A 23,168-nucleotide genomic window follows, 5' to 3' on the forward strand; every position below is an offset into this window, starting at 1 on the left:
TGTTTCCAGGTTCTGGCTATTACAAACAATGCTGCTATGAACATAGTAGAGCATATACTTTTGTTGTATGATAAGGCCTCTCTTGGGTATATTCCCAAGAGTGGTATTGCTGGGTCCAGGGGTAGGTTGATCCCGACTTTAAGAACAACTCGTAAGTATTTTTGTTTGGTTTTGTTTTTTGGGTTTTTGTTTGTTTGTTTTGTTTTTTGAGACAAAGTTTCTCTATAGTTTTGGAGCCTGTCCTGGAACTAGCTCTTGTATATCAGGCTGGCCTCAAACTCATGGAGATCTGCCTGCCTCTGCCTCCCAAGTGCTGGAATTAAAGGCATGCACCACCGCCGCCCAGCTCTCTTACGTATTTTGGAAGCATCATTTGGTTGAAATTTTTTTCAGAGTGTGGGACCTTATATGTGCTAGGCAATGCCTCTGTCACCAAGCTATATCCTCAGGTTCTTTTTCTTTAAATAGGATCTTACTAAGTTCTCCAGGCTGACTTGAATCTGTAGCCCAGGTAATCCTTGAACTGTCAGTTTTGCCTACATCTCCTAAATAGCTGGGGTGATGGGCTTGACCCACCAGGCCCAAAGCTTGATTGAATTTTGAAATGTTAGTGGGGTTTCTTTGTTGTGTAAGAACACCTGAGCTCGACAAGAGGGAGGGCTTTACTTGGACTTATGGTTTCCAAGGTTTCCATCTGAGGGTTGCTTGGTTCCATTGCTGTTAGGCCTGTAGAGTGAGGATCTGATAGGCAGGCATGGTGGAGAAAAGCTGCTTGGTTTGTACTAGCCAACCACAGAGGTGAGAGGACAAGGGACAAGAGACAGCCTGCAGAGGGAGTCCCACAGCCGCCTGCTATCCTCAGCCCACTATCCAATGATGCCTTTGATATCTATTCATCAATGGGTTCATTCATGATGAAGTTAGCGCCCCCATGATCCAGTCACCTCTCAGTAGTACCAGCATCAGAAGACCAAGCCTTTGGTGGACACGACAGGTAAGGGCAGCCACAGTCCTGTCATGCTCATTGACAGAGTGGCTACTCTCCGCCTTCCCCACCTTCTCTAGCTCCTGACCTCTCCGCCTGCTGCCCCTTTCTTAACAGTGCATTCTCCTACCACCATAGTCAAGCCTTGTTAGTCACCTCTTCTGCTAGCAGGGCCGGCTCACAAGAGGAACTGTTGAAGGGACTGGGCAATTTTCTAGAAAAGCACAGATCTCCCTGTGCGCTGTTTGTAATCATAATTTTATTTTGAAGAAATATTTGTCTGCATATTCAAAACCATAACCTTATTTCCCTGTGTGGTAGGCTGGTTTTCTAAAAGAAGTGCCAGTTTCATTGTTCACTCAAAAGTTATCAAATTTAGAAAACAGCTTTTAATTATAAAAATAATAGCTAATGTTTATGATTGGCAAAGTGTTTGTGCTCTTGCTCTGCCACTGTATTTCTGTTGACAACAAGAAAGTGGTGAATGATTCTTTCTTCTGTCCTGTTTGAAAATATTTCTTCATAGTTCATATGGGAGTAAATAAATAAATACAGAAGGGAAGTGACCCTCTGAATATTATGGTCTAGCTCTTATGATTTATAGTCAAATGTGCTGTTTGCTTCCCTTGAGCGTCCCCTCGGTCAGCTCTTTAGCTTCAGACACACAAGACTCCACTTTATTTTTCAGATAGGAAACTGGCAGGTTCAGCCAATAAAAGGAGTTCCTGCATTACTGTGGGAATAACTTGCTGTTATGTGCTTATTTGTTATGTTCAATATTTACTAAGTTGCCAGCTAAAATAAAATTACTGACATGTAGGAACATAAATTAGCTTTTTCTGCCCTGTTTCAGAGGGTCATTCAGCACAATGCTCTGGAAGACCGGTCCATATCGGATAAGCAGCAGTGGGATGCAGCCATTTACTTTATGGAGGAGGCCCTGCAAGCCCGTCTCAAGGATAGTAAGTAGGAACTTGAGCTCTTGAGTTGTAAACATTGTAAAATATAATCACCACTGGGCCAGCGAGATAACTTGGTGAGTAAAGCAATTGCTATGAAAGCCTGAGAACCTGGGTTGGGTCCCCGGAGCCCACGGAGGAGACAGAGAGAAGATGTCCACAAGTCATCCTCTGGCCTCCGCTCACGCACTGTGGCACATGCACTTCCAAACTCACAAATGTGCCATATGTACACATACAGAATAAAGTAATTTTCAATATACAGTTAACACTTCAAAGTCTTTGTCCTGAATACAGATAAATATATTTTTTATGTGTGAGTTGCTTTGTAGCTAATAAAGAGAATAATTAGGTTGGAACCGAGATGCTTACATTTATTCCTTACACATAGAAATTCTGTAAACAATTATACTTTTTATATATTTTAAGCACATACATAATTGTCCTACTTTTGCCATACCAATCATATGTTCCTGTATTTTAATTAATTTCATATTAATACAGCATTTAGAAATAATTTAAAAATCATAAACATTGTTAGCTATAATTTATAGCCTTAGTAAGTGGTAAAAATTCCTACTTAAATTTTATCTTTCCTCTAGCTGAAAATGCTATTGAAAACATGATAGGCCCAGACTGGAAAAAGAGGTGGTTGTACTGGAAGAATCGGACCCAAGAACAGGTAGGAACAAAGACATCTCTGTTCTTATGATGGCATTTCCTTCATGGTCTAGTTTGCCGTAAAGTTATGGTTTTCTGTAGCCCAGGCTGGCCTTGAACTCACAGAAGTTCTCCTCAGCCTCTTACTTGCTGAGATTATAGGCATATGCCACCACATCTGCCTTTATTTTGCTCATTTCAGTTCAAGCATTAACACGCAGTCTTGGGACTAAAGATGCCTCAGTAGGTAAAAGTTCTTGCTATGGAGGCATGGGACTTGAGTCCAGATCCTGGTACCCAAAAAAGCCCAGCATGGCTGCCTGAGCACCTGTAACTACAGTGCTCTAGTGGTGAAAACAGGAGGAGCCTCTCTGACCACTGGCTGCCTGCCTAGCTCCAGGTTCACTGGGAAAGCCTGTCTGAGGGAATAAGGTGAAGAGTGGCAGCCAGGGTACCTCTTTAGGTGCCCACAGGTGCCAGCAACCACAAATGTGCACATACATCACACATCCATATACCAGGTCCACACTCAAACATGCACGTGTATATATGTGTGAATGGACACATACACATGCACATGTTTATATGCGTACACCATCTTCTCATGGCTCTAGAAGATTCTTTAAAATTTTAGTTACATAAACCTTTCTAAAATATAATGAATCTGTTTTATTAAAAGATTACAAAAATAAATAAAATGTGGTTCCTTTGTGGTTGACTACTTTGTTCATTTCAGTTCTCTGAGTTTCAGAGGAGAATAGTTAGGCTAGAAAGATGGTTTTGTGGTTAAGAGCACTTGCTGCTCTTATGGAAGACATGGCTTTGGTCAGTTCCCAACACTCACAGGACAGCTTACAGCCAACCTGGAACTCGAGTTCCAGAGGATCTGACGTCCTCTTCTAGCCTTTGTGGGCACCAGACATTCACATGGTGCACGTACATACATGCAGGCAAAACACCCATACCTAAAGTAAAATAAATAAAATCTCTTTAAATAAAGAATAGTTGTAAGCAAAAGACATGAAACAGAATCAAAGGATATGTGGCAGTTGTGCTTAGATTTTTGTGTATATAGTTTATTATCTCTAGTTTTACTGTTGGAAGTTCATTCAAACTATTTTACCTTTTTGTAGTAACTTTGGTTAAAATGCATACAAAGTAAATATGAAAATTCAGATGGGGGCTGAAGAGATGGCCCAGTGGTTAAGAGCATCTGGCTGCTCTTCCAGAGGACCCGGGTTCAATTCCCAGCACCCACATGGCAGCTCACACTTGTCCAGTTCCAGAAGTTCTGACACTTTCACTCCAATGCACATAAAATAAAGCTAGATAAAATTTTTGAAAAAAGAAAGAAAGGAAAATTCAGATGGGAAGTATGATAGAACTCATCCTTTGTAGTAAGGGGCCACTTGTTTATTCCTGGCTGCTCAGCCCCAAAATAACCACACAGAAACTGTATTAATTAAATCACTGTTTGGCCCATAAGCTGTAGTTTCTTATTGGCTAACTCTTACATTGTAATTTAACCCATTTCTGTGTGTATCACCATGTGGCTGTGGCTTACCGGCAAAGTTCCAGGGTGTCTGTTCCCAACAATGGCTACGTGGTGTCTCTCAATTCCACCTCCTCTCTCCCAGCATTCAGTTTAGTTTTCCTTACCTAGCTCTACTCTACCCTATCACAGGCTTAAGACAGTTTCTTAATTAGCCATTGGTATTCACAGCATACAGAGGGGAATCCCATATCAGTCCTTTAGTAAATATTGAATGAGCACTTCAGAACAAAATGGCAAAGTTAAATATAAACAACTTTAAAAATGGGTAAATTGCAGAAAAGTGTATGTCACCCCTATACCAACCCCTTTTCATTCCTTTGAACTTTTTTGTTGTTGTTTTTTGAGACATAATTTTTCTGTATAGCTCTAGCTGTCCTGGAACTCACTGTAGCCCAGGATGGTCTTGAACTCACAAAGATCCCCCTGTCTCTTAAGTGCTGGATTAAAGGTGTGTGCCACCACCGCTTGGCTCCTTTTAACTCTTCTAGCTTCTTTCCTCTGAACGTCAGTCTCATCCTTCAGTTCTTTATTTTTTATTTTTTTTTTATTTTTTTTTAAGATTTTTTTTTATTAAGAAAGAAAAAAAATTTTCCGCCTCCTCTTAGCCTCCCACTCCTCCCACTCTCCCCCCTCCCAACCCCCCCACCTCCTAACCTGCCCCCCCTCCTCTCTCCCTCCCTCTCGAGTCTGAAGAGCAGTCAGGGTTCCCTGCCCTGTGGAAAGTCCGAAGTCCTCCCCCCTCCATCCTGGTTTAGGAAGGTGAACATCCAAACTGGCTAGGCCCCCACAAAGCCAGAACAAGAAGTAGGATCAAAACCCAGTGCCATTGTCCTTGGCTTCTCAGCAGCCCTCATTGTCCGCCATATTCAGAGAGTCCGGGTTTATCCCCTGCTTTTCCAGTCACAATCCAGCTGGCATTGGTGAGCTCCCAATAGATCAGCCCCACTGTCTCCGTGGGTGGTTGCACCCCTCTTGGTCCTGACTTCCTTGCTCATCTTCTCCCTCCTTCTGTTCCTCATTGGGACTTTGGTAGCTCAGTCCAGTGTTCCAGTGTGGGTCCATCGCCAGATGAAGGTTGGGTAGAGACTTGGACCTAGAGGGGCTCCCAGGTGCCTAAGGAGAGGTCCCCAGTTAGTTCCTGGGGCAGCTGAAGATAGGGAACCTGAAATGATCCTATCCTATAGCCTTACTGATGAATATTTTGCATATCTCCTTCAGTTCTTAAATGGAAGAGCATAAATAGAATATAGAATCAAAATAGATAAATGAATGAAATAATAAGAAAAATAGGTGGTATCCAATTTACTTACTGTTGCTTCCTGTGTTCACTGAATCTACTTAATTAGCAAAAGAGATGCTAAAATGTGGGGAAATTCAGAGGTAAAGAGAATAAAATACTCCCGAAGAGCATAACCTTATTTCCTTGTTTCTGTTTGCATTTTAAATAAGTTAATGACATACATGATCAGTATCCCGTTTCTTTTCCAATGCCCTGCCCTCCTTGTTCTATAAGCTCCCTAGATTAAGTGATTTGCCCCTGAGTCAGCAGCGCATGTGTTCTCACTGCCATACAGATGGGCTGAGAAAAGGCCTGTCTAAAAGACCTTGTGGGACTGTCCATCAGAGGTCTCTGACTCAGACACAGGAAGAGACATTGATTAGAAATGGCTGGTATATGGCAGCTAAACCCAGTATAGTCCTGAAAGCCTCCAAAGCAATCAGTGACCATAGTACTAGCCTCAGCAGCTACTGGTAAATAGACTAACCAGAGAGAGACGGCTCCTGCTCACACATTGTTTTTTCTCCAGAATCCATTTAAGAGAAGTATCAAATGCATTTTATGGTCATTGCAATGGATCTATACTCCTAAAAGAGGAATCTGGAAGCCTTCCTAAATGAGCATTCACCCCATTCCAAGCCCAGGGTAGCATATGTAAGATTCAGACTGACAATTTAGATGTAAGAGAAAGGACACCAGAATCACCTGGGAGGTGTTTGTGTATCAGTTTTGCTTTTTCCTTTAAAATATTGACTGACTTGAGTTCTCCTCCCCTAATCCTTCTATCCTTCCACATCAGTTGAAAACTGCTCATGTGTCCTTCTTACCTAGAAGATAGAGTAGGAAATGTACTTCAGGAGAGGCAGAAGGTGTCCCTGGTTAGTTTAGATAGCCGTATAGTTCCTCCTGCCTTCATGAGTGACCAGACTCAGCAAGAGCAGAAACACCAGACTTTCGTTTGCTAAAGATGAGAAACCCAGGGGCTAGGGATATGGCTTAGTGGTTAAGAGTGCTTGCTACTCTTCCAGAGTTCTGTGCCCAGAACCCATGCCCTTCTTCTGGCCTTGATTTTCACAAGTGCCAAGCTTGCACTGTCTAAACAGCCTTCTTTTAACTTGTTACAGAGTGTTCACAATGAAACCAAGAATGAATTGGAGAAGATGCTGAAGTGTAATGAGGAGCACCCAGCTTATCTTGCAAGCGATGAGATTACCACAGTTCGGAAGAATCTGGAATCTCGAGGAGTTGAAGTAGATCCAAGCTTGGTAAGAAATACGGTACAGGAGTTGGGTACTTAGCTCAGTGGTAGATTGCTCGCATAGCAAGCACAAGGCCCTGGGTTCAGCCCTTAGCTCTTGGAGTGGGGGGACTACCATTGAAAGCCAGCTGAGGTGACGGGTGCAGTACTTGGAATGTGGAAACAGGAGTTCAAGGTCATCCTCAGCTACAAAGTAAGGCTGAGATAGCCCAGATTAAGAGGGACTGTTAGGAAAAAGAAAAGGAGTGGGATCTGCTTTCTAAATCAGTGTTGCTTACAGTACAGTATCCCTTCTTCCAAAGAGCTCCATAAGACCTAGGCTGAATTCTGCTTGACTATGTACATATTTACTGGGATAATTATCGTCATTTTGATTATATGAAGAGTAGCATTTTTTATTTTACTTCTCATTTTAAAGGGTAACTAGAGAAATTAATATTTAGAAAATTGGATTTACTTAGATCGTTATAGCAATTCCTACAAAATTGATAAAGGGCATCCAGACCTTGTGTCAGTGCTGTTTTATATTTTTAGAGTACAACTGACTTGTGTAAATATGGCCATTTATATAAGCAGATATTTGTGTGTATTGGGAGAACATAGTTGTATTATTTTTTTTGGTAGCTTTGTTTGTTTGTTTGTTTGTTTTAGACAGTGTCTCACTATATAGCCTTGGCTGACCTGGAACTCACAATGTACGCCAAGTTGGCCACAAAAATCACAAAGATCTGCCTGCCTCTGCCTCCCAAGTACTGTACTACAATTAAATTGGGGCATGCCACATTCCCAGCAACGTTTATAGTGCTTACAGTCAATGTAGCTCAATTAGATATAAGTAGATTTAGGGGAAACATGCATTTTAATTTTTTATTGAAATAGATAAGACCTTTGAATCCTACCTAATTTCCCTCACTCCTGGTAAGAGAACAAGGATAGTCTACACATTTGGCCATCTTTTTTCTTAGTTTCAGAATACTCACTTGCAGCACTTTTTTAAAACAGTTACTGGATCTATGTTTCCTGATACCTAGAAGTTAGAATGAAGGGGGATGAAAATTTTAAAAGTCAGCTTAGGGCCTGGAGAGGTGGCTCCAACAGTTAAAAGCACTTGTTCTCACAGATGACCTAGGTCTGGTTACCAGCACCCATGGTCCACTAACTAAACCCTTAACTCCAGTTTCAGAGTATCCGGCAGCCTCTTCAGACACTGCCCCCATGTGGTGCACCAACAGACATAGAAGCAAAACACCCAGTAAAACCCAATTAGAAAAATAAAGCTAGTGAGAAAAGCAGCCTGAAAACCTTCTAGACACTGTGACTATGCTTAAATGCCACCTGCCTTGTTTCTGTACTAGCTTTAAATTTTACCTCCTGTCAGAACAGGAAAAATGGTGAGAACCTAACTGCTTAAGCTGCTGTGCATGTCATATTATCTATAAACTGAACATGAAACTTTTAGTTAGGTATAGATAGCTTGTCTACATGGTCCTTACTTTCATTAATGAAAGGCTAAAAGGCTGTTAAGTCGCCAATCGCGTGGTGAGTTCAAGGCCATCCTGGTCTACAGAGCAAGTCCCAAGACAGCCAGGGCTACACAGAGAAACTCTGTCTCAACAAGGAAGTGGGGGAGGTGAGCAAATTGAGCATCTGATATCCTGATTCAGAAGAGGAAAGTCGAAGTGCTCCAAAACCTGGAACCTTTACCACTCCAGCTTGATATTGCAAGGAAATTCTTCATGGCACTGAATCCAGGCACACTATTGTAGTACAGAAAATTACTTTTAGACTATGTATGTAAGGTATATATATATAACATAAGTGAATTTTGTATTTAGACCTTTATCCCACCTCTGAAGTGTATATGTAAATATTACAAAATCACCGCACCCAGCAATCCCAACTGCAGAGAGTTCTATCCCATGGTGTTGGTCAGGGTTACTCGAGCTTTGTGTACCTTGATACTTTCAATTTTCTGACACTTAGGTTAATGCAGTAGTGATTTTCTCTTGGAACAGTTTGCCACTCTCTGCAGGCAAGAACATCTAAGGTTTTTTTTTTTTTTTTTTTTTTCGTGACACTGTTTAGTACATTCTGTAAGGCTGTCATACCAGCCAGAGAACATGGGCTGTCTGGGATGTGGATTCTCAGGTCGTTCCACTGTATTACTGGTACTGCTCCCTTTAGTGATTAGTACTCAAGTCCCACTTTTCATCGGTCCAATGGGGTTGGCACTTGTGCTGCCTGCTAGCGTTATTGTTATTAGATATGATGAACATTAAACACGCCAAGAAACCATAGTGCCACAGTGGTGGGATACTGTTGTGTGACAGTGTAACCATAGAAAGGATTGCTTTCTGACTGGTATTGGTGGCCGTAGTCTGAGACCAGCTTCCAGGTCCTAATGGTGTCCATAGACCAGGCTTTCAAACTCTTGCCTTGGTTTCCCCACTGTACCTATGCAGAGATCATCCCTTACCAGCCTACTCTCCAGTGAGTGTGTGACTGATTGGTAGATGTGGGAGTCTGAAAACTAGTAAGTCTGAAAACTGACTGAACAGGGACAGAAGTGCATTTAAAAAGGTGACACAACGAGAGCGTTGCTGTTGCTTCAGTGAACTTCCGAAAGTAAGTTGTGTATGCAACTTCTCAGTGCTCAGCAGCATCTATCATAACACTTCGCTTTTCCTTTTCTCGTTTCAGATTAAGGATACTTGGCATCAAGTTTACAGAAGACATTTCTTAAAAACGGCTCTAAATCATTGTAACCTTTGTCGAAGAGGTTTTTATTACTACCAGAGGCATTTTATAGATTCTGAGGTGAGGTTTCACAAAGCAAAAGAAGTCATTTTTAGCAACAGTTGTTGAAAGATGCTAAAAAGCAAACTTCAGCTTTACTATTAACTTTAAGCCCTTGAACTTCTGGTAGAAAAGAATGTGTAACTTGTCAAGAATAATGTTTTATCTTTTCAAAGATTCACCAATTTAGGAATAACTTGACTTCCATGTGATCATCAGGGGTAAAGGAAAGGGGGGCAGTCGTGTGTACCCCAGAGTGACTTGAAGCATGTTAATGTTTTCTGTAAGGAGAGGATGTGTGTAGAGCATAGACAACCACATGTGTGGTGGGGACCATGTAGCAAAACTTCTTTATTATGCACTTTTATGTGTCATAATTTTCTCACATCACTGGAATCTTGCTTTTTCTAAAAGAACCAAGTTCTTGTAATGGATATAGCTCTCACACCTTTTAAAGGAACCCCTAGGTGGCAGCAGACTGATGCTTTTCAAGCATTTTCTTACAGACAAAAATGCCCCTTGAAAAGCTCTGCTAATCTGTGTTGTTATTAAATTGAAGCTTCTGAGTGCTTTTCTGGTTTATTTCAGCTCAAAGGAAACTTGTATGCATTATTAGATAAGCGCTGGTATGTTTACTAAAGCTTAGGAAATTGGTTCTATGTGTTCAATAAAGGTTTTATTTTTTAATTTGTGTCTGATCTTAATTGTTTACTACTTCAGCTGGAATGCAATGATGTGGTCCTGTTTTGGCGAATACAGCGCATGCTGGCTATCACTGCCAATACGTTAAGGCAGCAGCTTACAAACACTGAAGGTAAGGTAACTCCTAAAAAAAACTGACTGATCAGAAAAACCTCAGAATCGTAATCTGCTTTAAAATATTAATTAAAAAAATTACAATTAGAAAATGATAGGAATAAGAGATGCTATATGTCTACTTTCATTAGATAAAAATTATGGTAAAGAGAGTGGTGTCCTGAACTTGCTTTGTGTGTTTGGAATCTGTGTGTCTGTTACATGTCAGCTTAAGAACATGTGGTCCTCAGAATATGGGTCAGATTTATTGATGAAGGTACTAGAAAATGAGAAATGTGAATTCAAGTGTAGAGCTAACATGGTGACACGTTATTTTCTTTGCACGTGGAAATCTTTCATTCTGTACATTCATAAAAACTGTTCTTCTGGGTTTTGTTTTTAACTTTGAACAGTGAGGCGACTAGAGAAAAATGTTAAAGAGGTCCTAGAAGATTTTGCTGAAGACGGTGAGAAGAAGATTAAATTGCTTACTGGCAAACGGGTTCAGCTGGCTGAAGATCTCAGTAAGTAATTCCTCCCTTCCCAACTTCCTGGATCCCTTCCGTATACCCTGTCTGCGCCCATTTAATCTCAAGCTTAAAGGAAAGTTACAGCTCCTAGGAAGAACTTGTTTTCTTCTGAAGGGCTGAAATACGACATTGACCTAAAATCTTATCACTTCCAAATACTTGAATTTGTGTTTCCTAAGAATAAAGATTTTTCTCTTAGCAACTCCCAAAGTCTGAATGTACCTAGACTCATTCATCTTTTATTCAGTGGTGCTCTACCATTTGACACAATGGTCCAGACTCATTCTTTCTTTCTTCTTTTAAAAGAATGGTATTTAGAAATCAAGTTCTGAGAACTAGATATGCTTGCTGTTAGTGACATATGAGTTCCCAGGCCTTCTCAATAGAAAGTATGTGTGTGTGTGTGTGTGCGCGTGCATACGTGTGTGTGTGTGTGTGTGTGTGTGTGTGCTGTTCATACATCCACTCCTAATTGTGTGTATTAACTAAAGACTGAAATGGATGCTGGTACTTCCAACTTGTATCCAATTCTATCAAGTTTTTTCTTAGGTTTGCTCTTTCCTGTGCTTGTAATTCCTTCTGACAGTGAGAACCCAGCCTCTAGACTCCTTAGCATAGTTACTTATTTTGATCAGTCCTCTTAATGTATAACCAAACTTTTTGCTGCCTTCATTACAAAAATGGTCTTTTCATCCCGCTTGGACTCTTGGCCATCTTATACCAGGTCACCAACCACCACAGTTCCTCATTTTGTGTCGATGTGCTTCTTGCCTTGCAGGCTGGGGCATCCTGTTAGAGGCTACTCTGCCTCATGGAGTTCTGTCACCAGCCCATGCTCTGACCTTGTGTCCAGGAACTCCCCATCTCATCTTTCCAATGTTCTCTCTCTCCCCGTCTCCTGAGTCCTCTCCCTTGAAGCCAGAACAGGCTTCATCTTGCTTGTAGTCCAGACCCCACACAGGTCTGCATCATGGGACCAGGCTGTCAGCACCCCATTACCTCCAGCTGGACTTTTGCACCTGTCATCCCACCCCAACATTATTTGTTTGGAACACGTTTGGTTTTTAAATGCTGGTGAGTTCCTGGCATGGAGACTTGCTTGGATTTTTGCTAGCCCAAGGCGACCACAGAGGCATTGCTAGTAACTGTTGGTAGTCAGCGCCCCATCAGAATCTATCGAGTTATAAGTGTCCCTTTGAGCCGATGAAACTGCTTTTCCTTTCAGAGTGTACTTAGATCCATGTGCTTTTTGGCATGAAAGAAAACACACACTGAATAGGAAGAAGCTTTTCAAGTTTGGGTACAGTCTGTAAACTGAGTTTGTAGTTCTGCAGTCAGTCATGAAAATGTCCAAAAGAAGCAGGCAAGGGGTCCCTGATCTGTGCCCGGCCTCAGCACTGCTCTCCTTTCCTCGTCTGCCCTGCCTCGTCTTGTTTTCTCTTTTTGGCTATCTGAGCTTCCATTGCTTTCTCTTGCTACTCTTGCTTTATTCTTTTTTATTTTATTTTTTAAATATATCTCATTGTACTTATTCCCATTTCTGTCATGTTTGGCTGTTTCATGGCTCTGTCTGTGGCAGTGTAGTTAAGTTTGTGCTCAGCAGAAGCCCTGTGTGCAGGCCTGGCCTGCTGTTTGTCTGTTGTATTGTACAAAGGAGCCCTCAGAGCCCTTCTTTACTGGTAAAATATGAGCATTTGGAAAATCCTGACTCGTGATTCCATACTGTTTGTACTGTTACGGGCAAAGGCTTGCCATTGTCATGGTGTGTACAATTCCTGTGTCCCTCAGGACATAACTATTAGATGGTAAATTACTTCATTGAAATTTTCCAGCTTCTGCATTTTAAAGTGACAGAAAAGTGATGTGCTTTTTCATAACTTAGAATAGAGTAATTCTGTACAGCTCCCGTTACTCGCTGGTTGTAATTTGATTATTTAAACAAAGTATGCTAGTAACTCAGATATGTGCTCTGCCAAGCCAAGTTCCCTGTTCTGGTAGTTTTCCTAAGAAAACAGTCATACAACCCCTTGAAGTGATTTGTGACTTTTGTGCAAACAGAGTTATGGTGTTAATGTTCCAAATAATGTTCTTAAAAGCAGGGGTTTCACCCATGACTCAGCTTCATCAGTTACACTAAGGGAGATGAACCTTGACTGCCCGTAGTTTGAAGAGTTCTGAAAGTGCCTTTTCCTTACTGTGGCTCTTCAATCTAAGGCCTGGGAATATAGTCGTAGGTGTTTCCAGCCAGGCCACCCTTTAGGTTTATTAGTCACAGCTGTATTGTAGGGAACAGGGTATCTAGTATTGCAGATGCATCTAGGATATAGTATGGTGTTACAAGGAATGGGGCCCCTTGTTTGGCCCGGCCGCCTGGCTAGCTTATACCCAAAATAACCACACAGAAACTGTATTAATTAAAACACTGCTTGGCCATTAGCTCTAACTTCTTATTGGCTAACTCTTACATATTAGTTTAACCCATCTCCATTAATCTGTGGCTTCCGCCTCAGTTAAGCTTCCGGCGCGAAGGTCACGGACAAGATGGTGCCCCCAGTTCAGGTCTCTCCTCTCACCAAGCTTGGCCGATACTCAGCCCTGGTCCTCGGGATGACCTACGGTGCCAAGCGCTATAGTTACCTAAAGCCCCGGGCAGAGGAGGAGAGAGAGGAGGGTGGCAGCGGAGGAGAAGAAGAGACTTGATGAGCTGAAACGGATTGAAAGAGAACGGGCAGAAGCTCAAGATGACAGCATACTCAAGTGACGCACCAGTGAGCTTGCCTTTCTTAAGTCGCTGAGAATGAATAAAAGCTTTGTCTTGCGGGGAAAAAAAAAATCTGTTTATCGCCACGTGGCTTATCAGAGATTCTAACCAGCATCCATCTGAGGCAGAGGATCCATGACTTCTCCCTGACTCTGCTCTTCTTCCTCCCAGCATTCAGTTCTATCTTCTCCTAAGTTCTGCCCTATCAACTAGGCCAATTCTTTATTCATTAACCAATGAAAGCAACACACAAACAGAAGGACCTCCTACATCAGTATGGGGCAATCAAGAGATTTAAGTAAGTTCAAAATTGTAAAGAGTGCTGTCACATAAAATTTAGTAAAATGTTGGTAGCATTCATGTCTCACCAGTCATAAATTCACCTGTCTTTCAATTATTCATCACTTTGGATATTCATCAACTGATCGTTCATTGGTAGGTAGTACATTATTCTCTTAGGATTCGTTATCATTTTCCACCAAAGTAAAGCAATGAAACACAGTTAGGAAGAGCAAAGACATGGGAGAAAGCCCACTTCTTGTGTGAGGAGGTTTGTTAGAGAAGTCAAGACTCTTTGGACACACAGTGGTTTCTATAGCTGGAGCATGGGAAGGGCAGGACACAGGGCCAGGGGGTGGGAGGGGGCATACGTGGTGCTAAAAAATAGAATGGTTTATCTTACCCCAAAAAAATGTCAACAGAAAATACCTGTTAAATATTGTATTCAAAGAAAATACCTATGCATTTTTAAAGTGAAAGGTAACTGTCATAGAACCTAAGCAGTTACCATCTGAATGTCTCAAAAAGGAAAAACAAACAAACACCACCACCAAGAAACAAAACAAAACCCACCAAAAAAAACCAAACAAACAAATAATAACTTGGGTTTTAGTGGACTGTAGTTAAGTAAAAGAATTTCACTATGTACTGATGAAACTTATCTGTTGTTACTATTGCCCAGATATTCAGCTTCCAAGGCAGGAAAAACAAGACAACAAATCTCAGACTGCAAGTACTCTTATTTCATATGGTGACAATTACTGACAATCTGATAGGTAATCCAGACATCCACCCTCACAGTTGGTACCGCATTTAGACACTGTAACAATCTGTTGAACTTCTTCACAGTGGGCTGTTCACACACAGTGGGAGGTACTGTGAATAAGAATTGAGGCAGGAAGATGAGCTGTGTATCTCACTCAGTGGTCCATGAGGTACTCAGTCTTTTGACATCTTCACAGAACACATCTGTAAGTCTCATTTTTTGTATTTTCATGTGACACTGATCTTCTATTAGCTAGAAACTTCCTTTTTTTTTCTTCTGTTTCATCAAAAAACCAAGTAAGCCACCCAGCTCACAGAAAGCTGCAACACTATAAACAGCTTATCCCTTCCGAAACATCTACTGTCACCAGGCTTCATCACATCTGAATGTTATTGTAAACGAGTTGGAAGCAAGAATATTCTCTTAAATGATCACAACCAAACAGTGAAGCCTTAGATTGGAAACAAACCAACACTGGTGTAGCACTTCCAAGAAACACCAACCTGACTGTCTGAGTGCCCTGCTGATGCCCTTGGAACAGATTCGGTATTCTAGGTCCTCTAGTTGCTCTCCTTGTGGACTATGTCTTTTGTCTTGCCTTGTCTTTGATGAGTGTGAGCACTGCAGACCCTCTGTGTAGCCCTGGCTGTCCTGGAACTCACTCTGTAGGTTGGACAAACTCAGAGATCCACTGCCTCTGCTTCCCAGTGCTGGGATTAAGGGTTTGCACTATCACTACCAGGCTCCAAGTTATTCTTTTCATTCCTTGTGTCTTCAGAGTCAGCCAAGAATTAAAGGGACATTTGCGGTCATTTAGACAGCTTGCTCTGAGAAAGGATTCTTTCCCCATTTTTGTTGGTTTTTTTTCTAGCACTCTATCAACATATAGTTGTTTATGTGTGTGAACTGATACTTGCTCACTTGTCTTGAGCCAGAAAACTGCTTCCCATAAATTCTTACTGGGGTCTCCACTGCAGCCTTTTAAAGTAGCTGTAGCTATTTTTCTCATTTTACAAATTAAGAAATGGAGACTTAGAAATACGTAGTATCTGATCCCAAATTGTTTTAATTTATTAGAAGGAAAAATTCCCAGCTTTGGAAAGTATACACACGTACATATATTTGTAGATGGAGCTGCAGGCAAGCCTGCTTTTCGTCCCTCCCAGCTCCTGCACCGCTAGCTTAGCCCCAGAAATAACAACACACAAATTGTATTCTTTTAAAACACTGCCTGGCCCATTATATCTTGCCTCTTCTTGGCTAACTCTCACATCTTACTTAACCCATATTTAGTAATCTGTGTAGTACCACGAGGCAGTAGCTTACCAGGAAGGATTCTAGCCTATGTCCATCTTGGGCCGGAGCTTCATCACGTCTGACTTGGAGAGGAGAGGCATCGCGTCTGCCTCACTTCCCTTCTTCCCAGCATTCTGTTCTGTCTACTCCACCTACCTAATTTTCTGACCTATCAGGCCAAGCAGTTTCTTTATTGATTAACCAGTGAAAGAACAGATTGACAAATGACCTTTCCACATCATATATTTACCCTTTTGCATTGGTATAGTGGCGTGTCTTCCATCCCTCCTGCCTTGTAAGAAGTTTGGAACTAAGACTTCCACTCTGTGCAAACATCTGGTTAAAGAAACACCAGCATGCTTATGAAGTCAACAGCTGAACTGAAGGAATGCATCTTCTCTGTATGGCTGGAAACTGTCTCAAGACTGCCAGATCCCACTATAATCAGAGTTGCCAAAACCTAGATATTCCCCCTATGCTAGTCTCAGCCTCACTCTTTATCTAGAATGACTTTGAACTTCATGCTTGACTTGCTCTTTGCTCTCACCTTCTGAGTACTTGATTAAGTATTCCAGGCCCAAAACACCAGGGCTTCTCCCATGCTCATCAAACTCTCCCAACTGAACCATAGCCCCAGGCCCCAAGCTAAGAGCTCTTCAGTGAGGCTGTGTTTATGAGCTATGAGACACACCAACCCTTTCAACTTTAACTGGCTGTCATTCTAGCGTTCTGGTTTTTGTTGAGCAGGATTGAGAGTGTTAAAATGTTCTCTACCAAATTTCTGTGCATTCCTTCACATTAACCAATATAAATATAAAATAAAGAAAAATACATGAAATATAAAAACAGTAATGAACTCTGACTGTTATTGTGCAGGCTTACTTATTGTAATGCTATAGTTGAGTAGCCTTCATGTTAAAAGCAGTAAAATCAAAGTCGCTGTTAATTTAGAATTTTGCAATATCCCCTCTCCCTGCCCCCAGTTAATCTGCTCTGCTGACTGCCTCCTTCCTAAGCGAGGTGGCAACAGCTGGCCTTTGTCCCCGAGCTCAGAGGGATTAGAGAGCAGGAGAGCAGCAGCATGCTCGGCCTCTTGCCTCTGTTGACTGTTCTTTATTGTTTGATGCCTGAGCATCTCCCAGACAGCAAGCAATTGTTACTGGAAACTTAGAGTTTGTTTCTCTTGAGCATATACAATGCTTCTCGGACTCCTCTTTGTGTTCCTTCACGTTCCCTCTCTCCTCTTACCCGCCATCCTGTGCTTTCTCTTGATAATTAGAAAGGCACAAAGATACAACCTTTGTATCTTAGGCTGCATGACATTCACTTGTGACACTAACACTTAGCCATAGAGACTACAGATACAAGGGGTTTGGCTCTGAATTACCAGAATTCAGCAACGTGAGTCATGTTTACTATGAGAACTCTCTGTTCATTGTGGTTAATATTATTTAATGACAGAAAACAGATATACTTGTTCATTTTTAAATTATGATGACAAAAAAGAAAGCAACAGAAGAATGACCAAAGACTTCATTTGCAAACCTATGGTTAGAACTTTATCAAAACCGCTGAAGTCTATAAGGACACTTTTGGTGACTCAAACACCATCCTAAATTATAGGCTAGTCGTAAGGATTTCTTCATGCCCTCTTAAAATCTGAATTAAAAAGAAAGTAGGATATAACTAATAAAACCTTAGTTACCTGGCATGTTTTTATGCTATTGTATCTAGAAAGGGAAATTATCAGGTGAGTCTGGGATTTAGTTTCTGTTGATTGCTTTGTATTTTTAATCTTCCCCAGTGTTTGCTGCTATCATAGATGAGGTCCTAAAAGATGTGGGACTAAACACCGCCTCACACGGGTCACTTTATTCTGAACATGGAACCTAAATGACATGAAAGCAAAGTTCTCTGGTCAGTCACCACCATCACTTACTTCCCCACCCTGTTTATTCTGGAGAGTTCTTCTGTTCACAGCAAGGCAATTTTCTCTCCATTAGTCGGGGTAGTGTGTGACTGTCACAAATCTGTTAAGTCGTTTGAACTCTAAATGCGGTAGCATGTCACTTTCGTCTATGTAGACTTAACAAAGGAAGTCAGTTTTAACAAGTTTTAAAGAAAAGGATAGCACTGAGTTTAGGTACCTAGGCCCAGAGAAGAAAAGTGGGGACTGGAGAGGTGGCCCTTTATTACTCTTGCAAAGGCCCAGGTTCAGTTCCCAGGACTCACAGCAAGCAGCACACAACTGCCTGTAACTCCACCTCATTCTGGCCTCTGTAGACACCAGACACACAAGTGACATACACACAGATATGCAGGCACTCACACATACACATAAAACAAAAAGAAATAAATCTTTTGAAAAGAAAAAAGTGAGGTGCAGTCAGAAGACAGGAGAAGAAAGCATGAGAACAGGGCTGAGACCTCTTCTTGGCCTCATCTCTCTCTCGGTCCTCTTGCTTTTTCATCGGCCCCAGGACCATTTCGTCTTTCCTTCTAGGTTATTATCATTTGACCTAAGCCAGTATTTTTCCTCTTGCCTGCTTACTTGTTTTCCCTTGGTGTTAAAAGCATACTCAGCTACTGCCATGGTTGTGTAATTGAGCAGAAAGAAACTGCCTTTCCACTACCCGATGTAAATCGGCCGAAATAACCATTTAAAGAAAATACTCAGGTGTCTCTTATGATTGACTCACCCTAGCAGAAGGATCTGGTTCATTTCTGACTACTGTAGCTTGTGTAATATATCATACATGGTCAGTGAATGCTTGATCACTCTCTTAATACTGACTTTTATTAGCCCTTCTCTGGACTTCAAAGTGGGGAGGGGGACTGGAGGTACCTGAGACCTTTCTTCTCTGTCTCGCCAGAAGCTCCGGTTTCATCCCTTGTGAGCAGCTCACATTTGCTGTACTGGCTCTGGTACCCACACCTCCCTTACTGGCTTTCACTGTGTGGAAACCACTGATTTATGGGCCCCCAGTGATTTCCTAATAGCTAGTCCATCCACCTCACATGCACCAAAAAAAAAAAAGTAAAATAATTTCTAATATTAAGAATTTAAGCTTATTGGAACACATTTCCCTTGGATTCGAGTATTTTGAAATGGTCATTTCTAGATATATGTATGTTTGTAAAAAGGAAAGAGTAAACATTTCTGTTCTGTGTTACTAGTAACTCTTTAAGCCACCTTTCCTGAGTAAAAGTTTCTACTTTTGCAAATTCTGCCACTGTGAAGGTATTTTTCACACTAAAGTGAGATAGAGCAACTGAGGGAAAGTTAAGGATTATTTTTACCTGGAGTCTGTGTGTGCGAGACAGGCTCTGCTTTGTGTTACAGCCAAAAAGGATGGAACTGACACAAAGACTAAAGCAACCCTTAGGGAAAGACCTCTGTTCGAGAAGTCGTTATTTCCACACAGAATTCCCTGGGATGAGGCCTCAGTAGTGTGTTCTCCTGTTGCTGATGAGGAATACAGGCTCAAACTGAGCCTTTGGATGAAAGTACATTTTTCATGGCTCAAATCTGTTTTAAAGTCATAATTGAGGAATAAATTGGTATAAAATTAAAAGAATACTTACTTTATATTATACAGGCTACTATATTCAATACTTTGTTAACAAATATCTTCTTTTTATTTTTTTATTGATTTTTATTGAGCTCTAAATTTTTCTCTGTTCCCCTCCCTTCCTATCCCCTCCCCTTCAACCCTCTCCCAAGGTCCCCATGCTCCCAATTTACTCAGGAGATCTTGTCTTTTTCTACTTCCCGCAAATATCTTCTTTCTTTGTTGTTGCATTTTTTATTTTCACCTTTTTACATGTTATTGGTCCTCAGACTTTTTCTGCTAGTTACTGAATTTCTTTCTCCATACCACTGAATCAAATATTAAATCAGACTCTTGCCCTCCAAATGACATAGTTGAAAATAATTGTATTCCATTTACACAATGTGTAAGAACAGGAACACTTTAATTAAGCCAAGCAAGCAGGCCTCGAATTCGGACAAAGTAATCCACCTCAAGAGCATAGTTATAAAAACAATATAATTCAAGTTCAGAGCTATATTCTTAGAACTATGTGGTGATATTTTTTAAACACTCTCTGTTTTAGACATCACAGGACACAGTATATTTTAAACTGTCAATTTCTAGACATGCAATAGAAAAATAAAAGGCAGTGGCAGAACCTGCAGTCCCTGGTCCATTAGCCCTTCAGAAGACAGAGGTGATAGGGTGACTGCTGACTTCCCTCTTATAATGACGTCCTAGAAGGGAGGGAGAACAAGGTGTTTTCATGTGTAGGTATCTTCATTGTTTTCTAAGGTGAAGTGATAATTTTAAATTTTCAGTTTTTACCTCTCTGTGAATAAGGTTGGATTTGTTTTTAAGAACATCAAGATTTCTGCTAGATTCTGTCCTGTAACTGTTGTGAGAGCTTGTAGCACGTCACAGAGATTGTACATGCTTTTATAACATGGTTCTTTCTAGGTGGCTCGTGAGTCTTCCACACAGTTTATGTCACTCCTCTGGACATAAATCTTTGTGTGAGTGTGGATGTATATTATATTTAATTGGGGGTGGTATTATGAAAAAGTTTTCTAGGCTTCTTCTGATAAGGGGAAACACTTGAAGAACATGCTTATAAGTTAATCTATTTATCACATGCATTTTATCTGACCACCATTACTATGCAAATAAAATACCATGTGGAATTATGATAGCCATAGCTTTTATGAGAAGAGATTATTACTATTATGAGTCATAATGTAAATATTTTTGAAGGTGGAGGTTTTCCAAAGGGTTCATGACCTATAAGTTGAGAACCATTACTTTAAAGTAAGTTCATTTATGTACTATTATGGAAGCCAGAGTACATATTTAAAACTAGAAATTTGAGTTCCTTCACTCTTAATAATACTTACCATTTCCTTAATGAGCAATAGATAATGAAATAATAAGTTTGAAGTTGGGGCTTAAACTTTTTCAGAACTTGTTTTGAAGTTTTTATTTTATCTTATTTTATGTATATAAATGTTTTGACTGCATGTATGTAAGTGCAGTCTATGCATGCCTCATGCCTGAGGACCACACAAGAGGGCCCTGGACCCTCTGGAAGGGCAGTCAGTGCTCCTAACCTCTAAGCCACTTCTCCAGCCATGCCCTTTCAGATTTTAAAACTAATCACAGTATAATCTGCTGGTTTATGAGAGTATATTTAAAAATTTAGGCAAAACAAGAACAGAAAAAAAACCTTGATGAGTTACAGACTCACGACAGACTCCCTACACCAGTGTATGGGAAATACACTTCCTTTTTTTTACTTTTAGTTTTTTGAGACAGGCTTACTATGTGGCCTTGGCCGGCCTGGAATTTATAGAGATCCAACTGTCTCTGCCTTTGAGTGCTGGGATTAAAGGCGTGCGCCACCATGTTCACTGTGAAGCACACCTCTTAGGGTAGGTGGAGATATCAGTTAAGATCAAAGGAATTTTGATATTTTACTGTTATATATTTCTGAACTTTTCCTCCCAATGAGTACAGTACAAAATTCCCTAGAGATTTCATCATTTGAATTATCCTGTCATGGGAGTAATGAAACCTATCCATGATATGCTCGGTCTTAGAAGTAAATTGATGTTTTTCCAAATAATATCTCCATGTAGCATTCCTAGGAGACACTGCCTAGGCCTACATGATGATGGCTCACCTCCATTATTGGAAGTCAGTGTGCCTTTCCTTTCCTACCTTGAATAGTCTATGGGAACACATTGAAGTATTGCCTGAACTAGTGAAATTTTCAGGCTGTGATAGTTCATTTTAGGGAGATTTTTCTTTCACATGTTAGTTTACATGAGCAGAGTAGTCAGCTTTAATGCCTATAATCTCTTTGATCTCTTCCAGTGTTAGTACTTTTAATTGTAGTAGAAGAAATTCTCCCTCCCATTCTGGTACAGGAATTCAAGGTTGTTTTGTTTTGTGTTTAATCTCTTTTTTGCGCATCTTCTTACTCCGAGCTGTGTACACAGCTCTTATACAGATCTAGCAAGTATACTGTAAGGATTTAGGTTTTAATTTTTAAAGTCTTCTTTTATTATCAAAAAAGCTAGTACATATACATTATGAAAAAATGCTTCAACCAGAGACTATTACCCTTAACATTGTAGCTCAATAGACTATTGAAGTGGCCTCGGGGCAGTTTCTAGAGCCATTCTCTTGAGGGCTGTGAGCTGGCCTCTTCTACTCTTATTCTTTGAGCTCACTGTGAGTGCACTTGTACCCAGCTTCTGATCCGGCAAGTGGGCTACAGTTCCTGTCCTTTTCCTTGTACAAACTTGGTTTTAAATACTCAGTCAGAGAACAAGCAGCATCAATACAACTCAAACCTCTGGAGAAGTTGTTTTATAGCCTGTGTGACCCAGAGGCCGGGACCCAGCATACCATGGTCACTTCTTGAGAGTCGATCCACCTATTCAGGTCCCTGGCTCTCCTTCATGTGCTTGTGCCTTCATCATGTCTTCCTACGCCAAGATGCCCAGACAGTTTTCATCTTAAAATTAATGCATCGGCCTTTCCATATAGATTAACCACCCTTTTACCTTGATTCTCTTATGTTCGGAGGGTGAGGGGGAATGTTTGCCTGCTGCCCTGCTTCTCATGATCTACTTGTTTCTTCCTAATATTTTATCCTCATCTCTACTGAAAATTTTCCCATGGACTACTAAACATCAAGAGAAAGTAGTGAAAGAGAAGTGAGATATATTCTATTCAGAAATAGAGAATATTTCCATGTAACTGCATCATTTCTTATTTTGAATTACATGTCCTGCTTCAAACTTACCTGTTCCTTATGCTTATTTAGTTAATAAACCATCTTTTAAAATTGCAGAGCTTGAGAGGTGGTCCTCCTGTTGCTCATAGTTAGAAGTGGATGCTCATGGAATTAATAACTTATCCATTTACATGAGTGTTTATGGCAAAGCTGAGGCTAGCTCTGTTAGCAGTGGTGCCTTTTTAGAATTGCTTGGTGGTCCTGTTCATCTTGAGTCTTTGGTTTCTGTTTGTGAGTGACTGTAGAAACAACAGTCCCTGTAATTTGGCTTCTTAGTTTGTATTGTTAATAAGTGTTTCAGAACCTGTTTTCTTAGTGAAACAAAGCGTCAAAAATCTAGAGTTTGTGCCAGACAGTGGTGGTGGCGCACTTAGGAGGCAGAGGTAGACAGATCTCTATGAATTTGAGGCCATCA

General features: G+C 40.8%; 1 protein-coding gene and 1 pseudogene across 9 annotated transcripts in view; both read left to right on the forward strand.

The window, feature by feature from the left end:
- Opa1 (OPA1, mitochondrial dynamin like GTPase) overlaps positions 1-23,168 on the forward strand; it is an 82,086-nt gene that overhangs the window by 46,147 nt on the left and 12,771 nt on the right. For all 9 annotated transcript variants that reach the window (XM_005344794.3, XM_005344795.3, XM_013351414.2 and 6 more), the window contains 6 exons: positions 1,839-1,947; positions 2,547-2,626; positions 6,563-6,703; positions 9,397-9,513; positions 10,213-10,306; positions 10,701-10,811. In XM_005344794.3, the coding sequence (XP_005344851.1) occupies positions 1,839-1,947; positions 2,547-2,626; positions 6,563-6,703; positions 9,397-9,513; positions 10,213-10,306; positions 10,701-10,811 (652 nt within the window). The remainder of the gene's footprint in view (positions 1-1,838; positions 1,948-2,546; positions 2,627-6,562; positions 6,704-9,396; positions 9,514-10,212; positions 10,307-10,700; positions 10,812-23,168) is intronic.
- Positions 13,323-13,631, forward strand: LOC101992249 (annotated as a pseudogene).

Source organism: Microtus ochrogaster, chromosome 2 (assembly GCF_000317375.1).
Source record: "Microtus ochrogaster isolate Prairie Vole_2 chromosome 2, MicOch1.0, whole genome shotgun sequence".
NCBI classification, from domain to species: Eukaryota; Metazoa; Chordata; class Mammalia; order Rodentia; family Cricetidae; genus Microtus; species Microtus ochrogaster.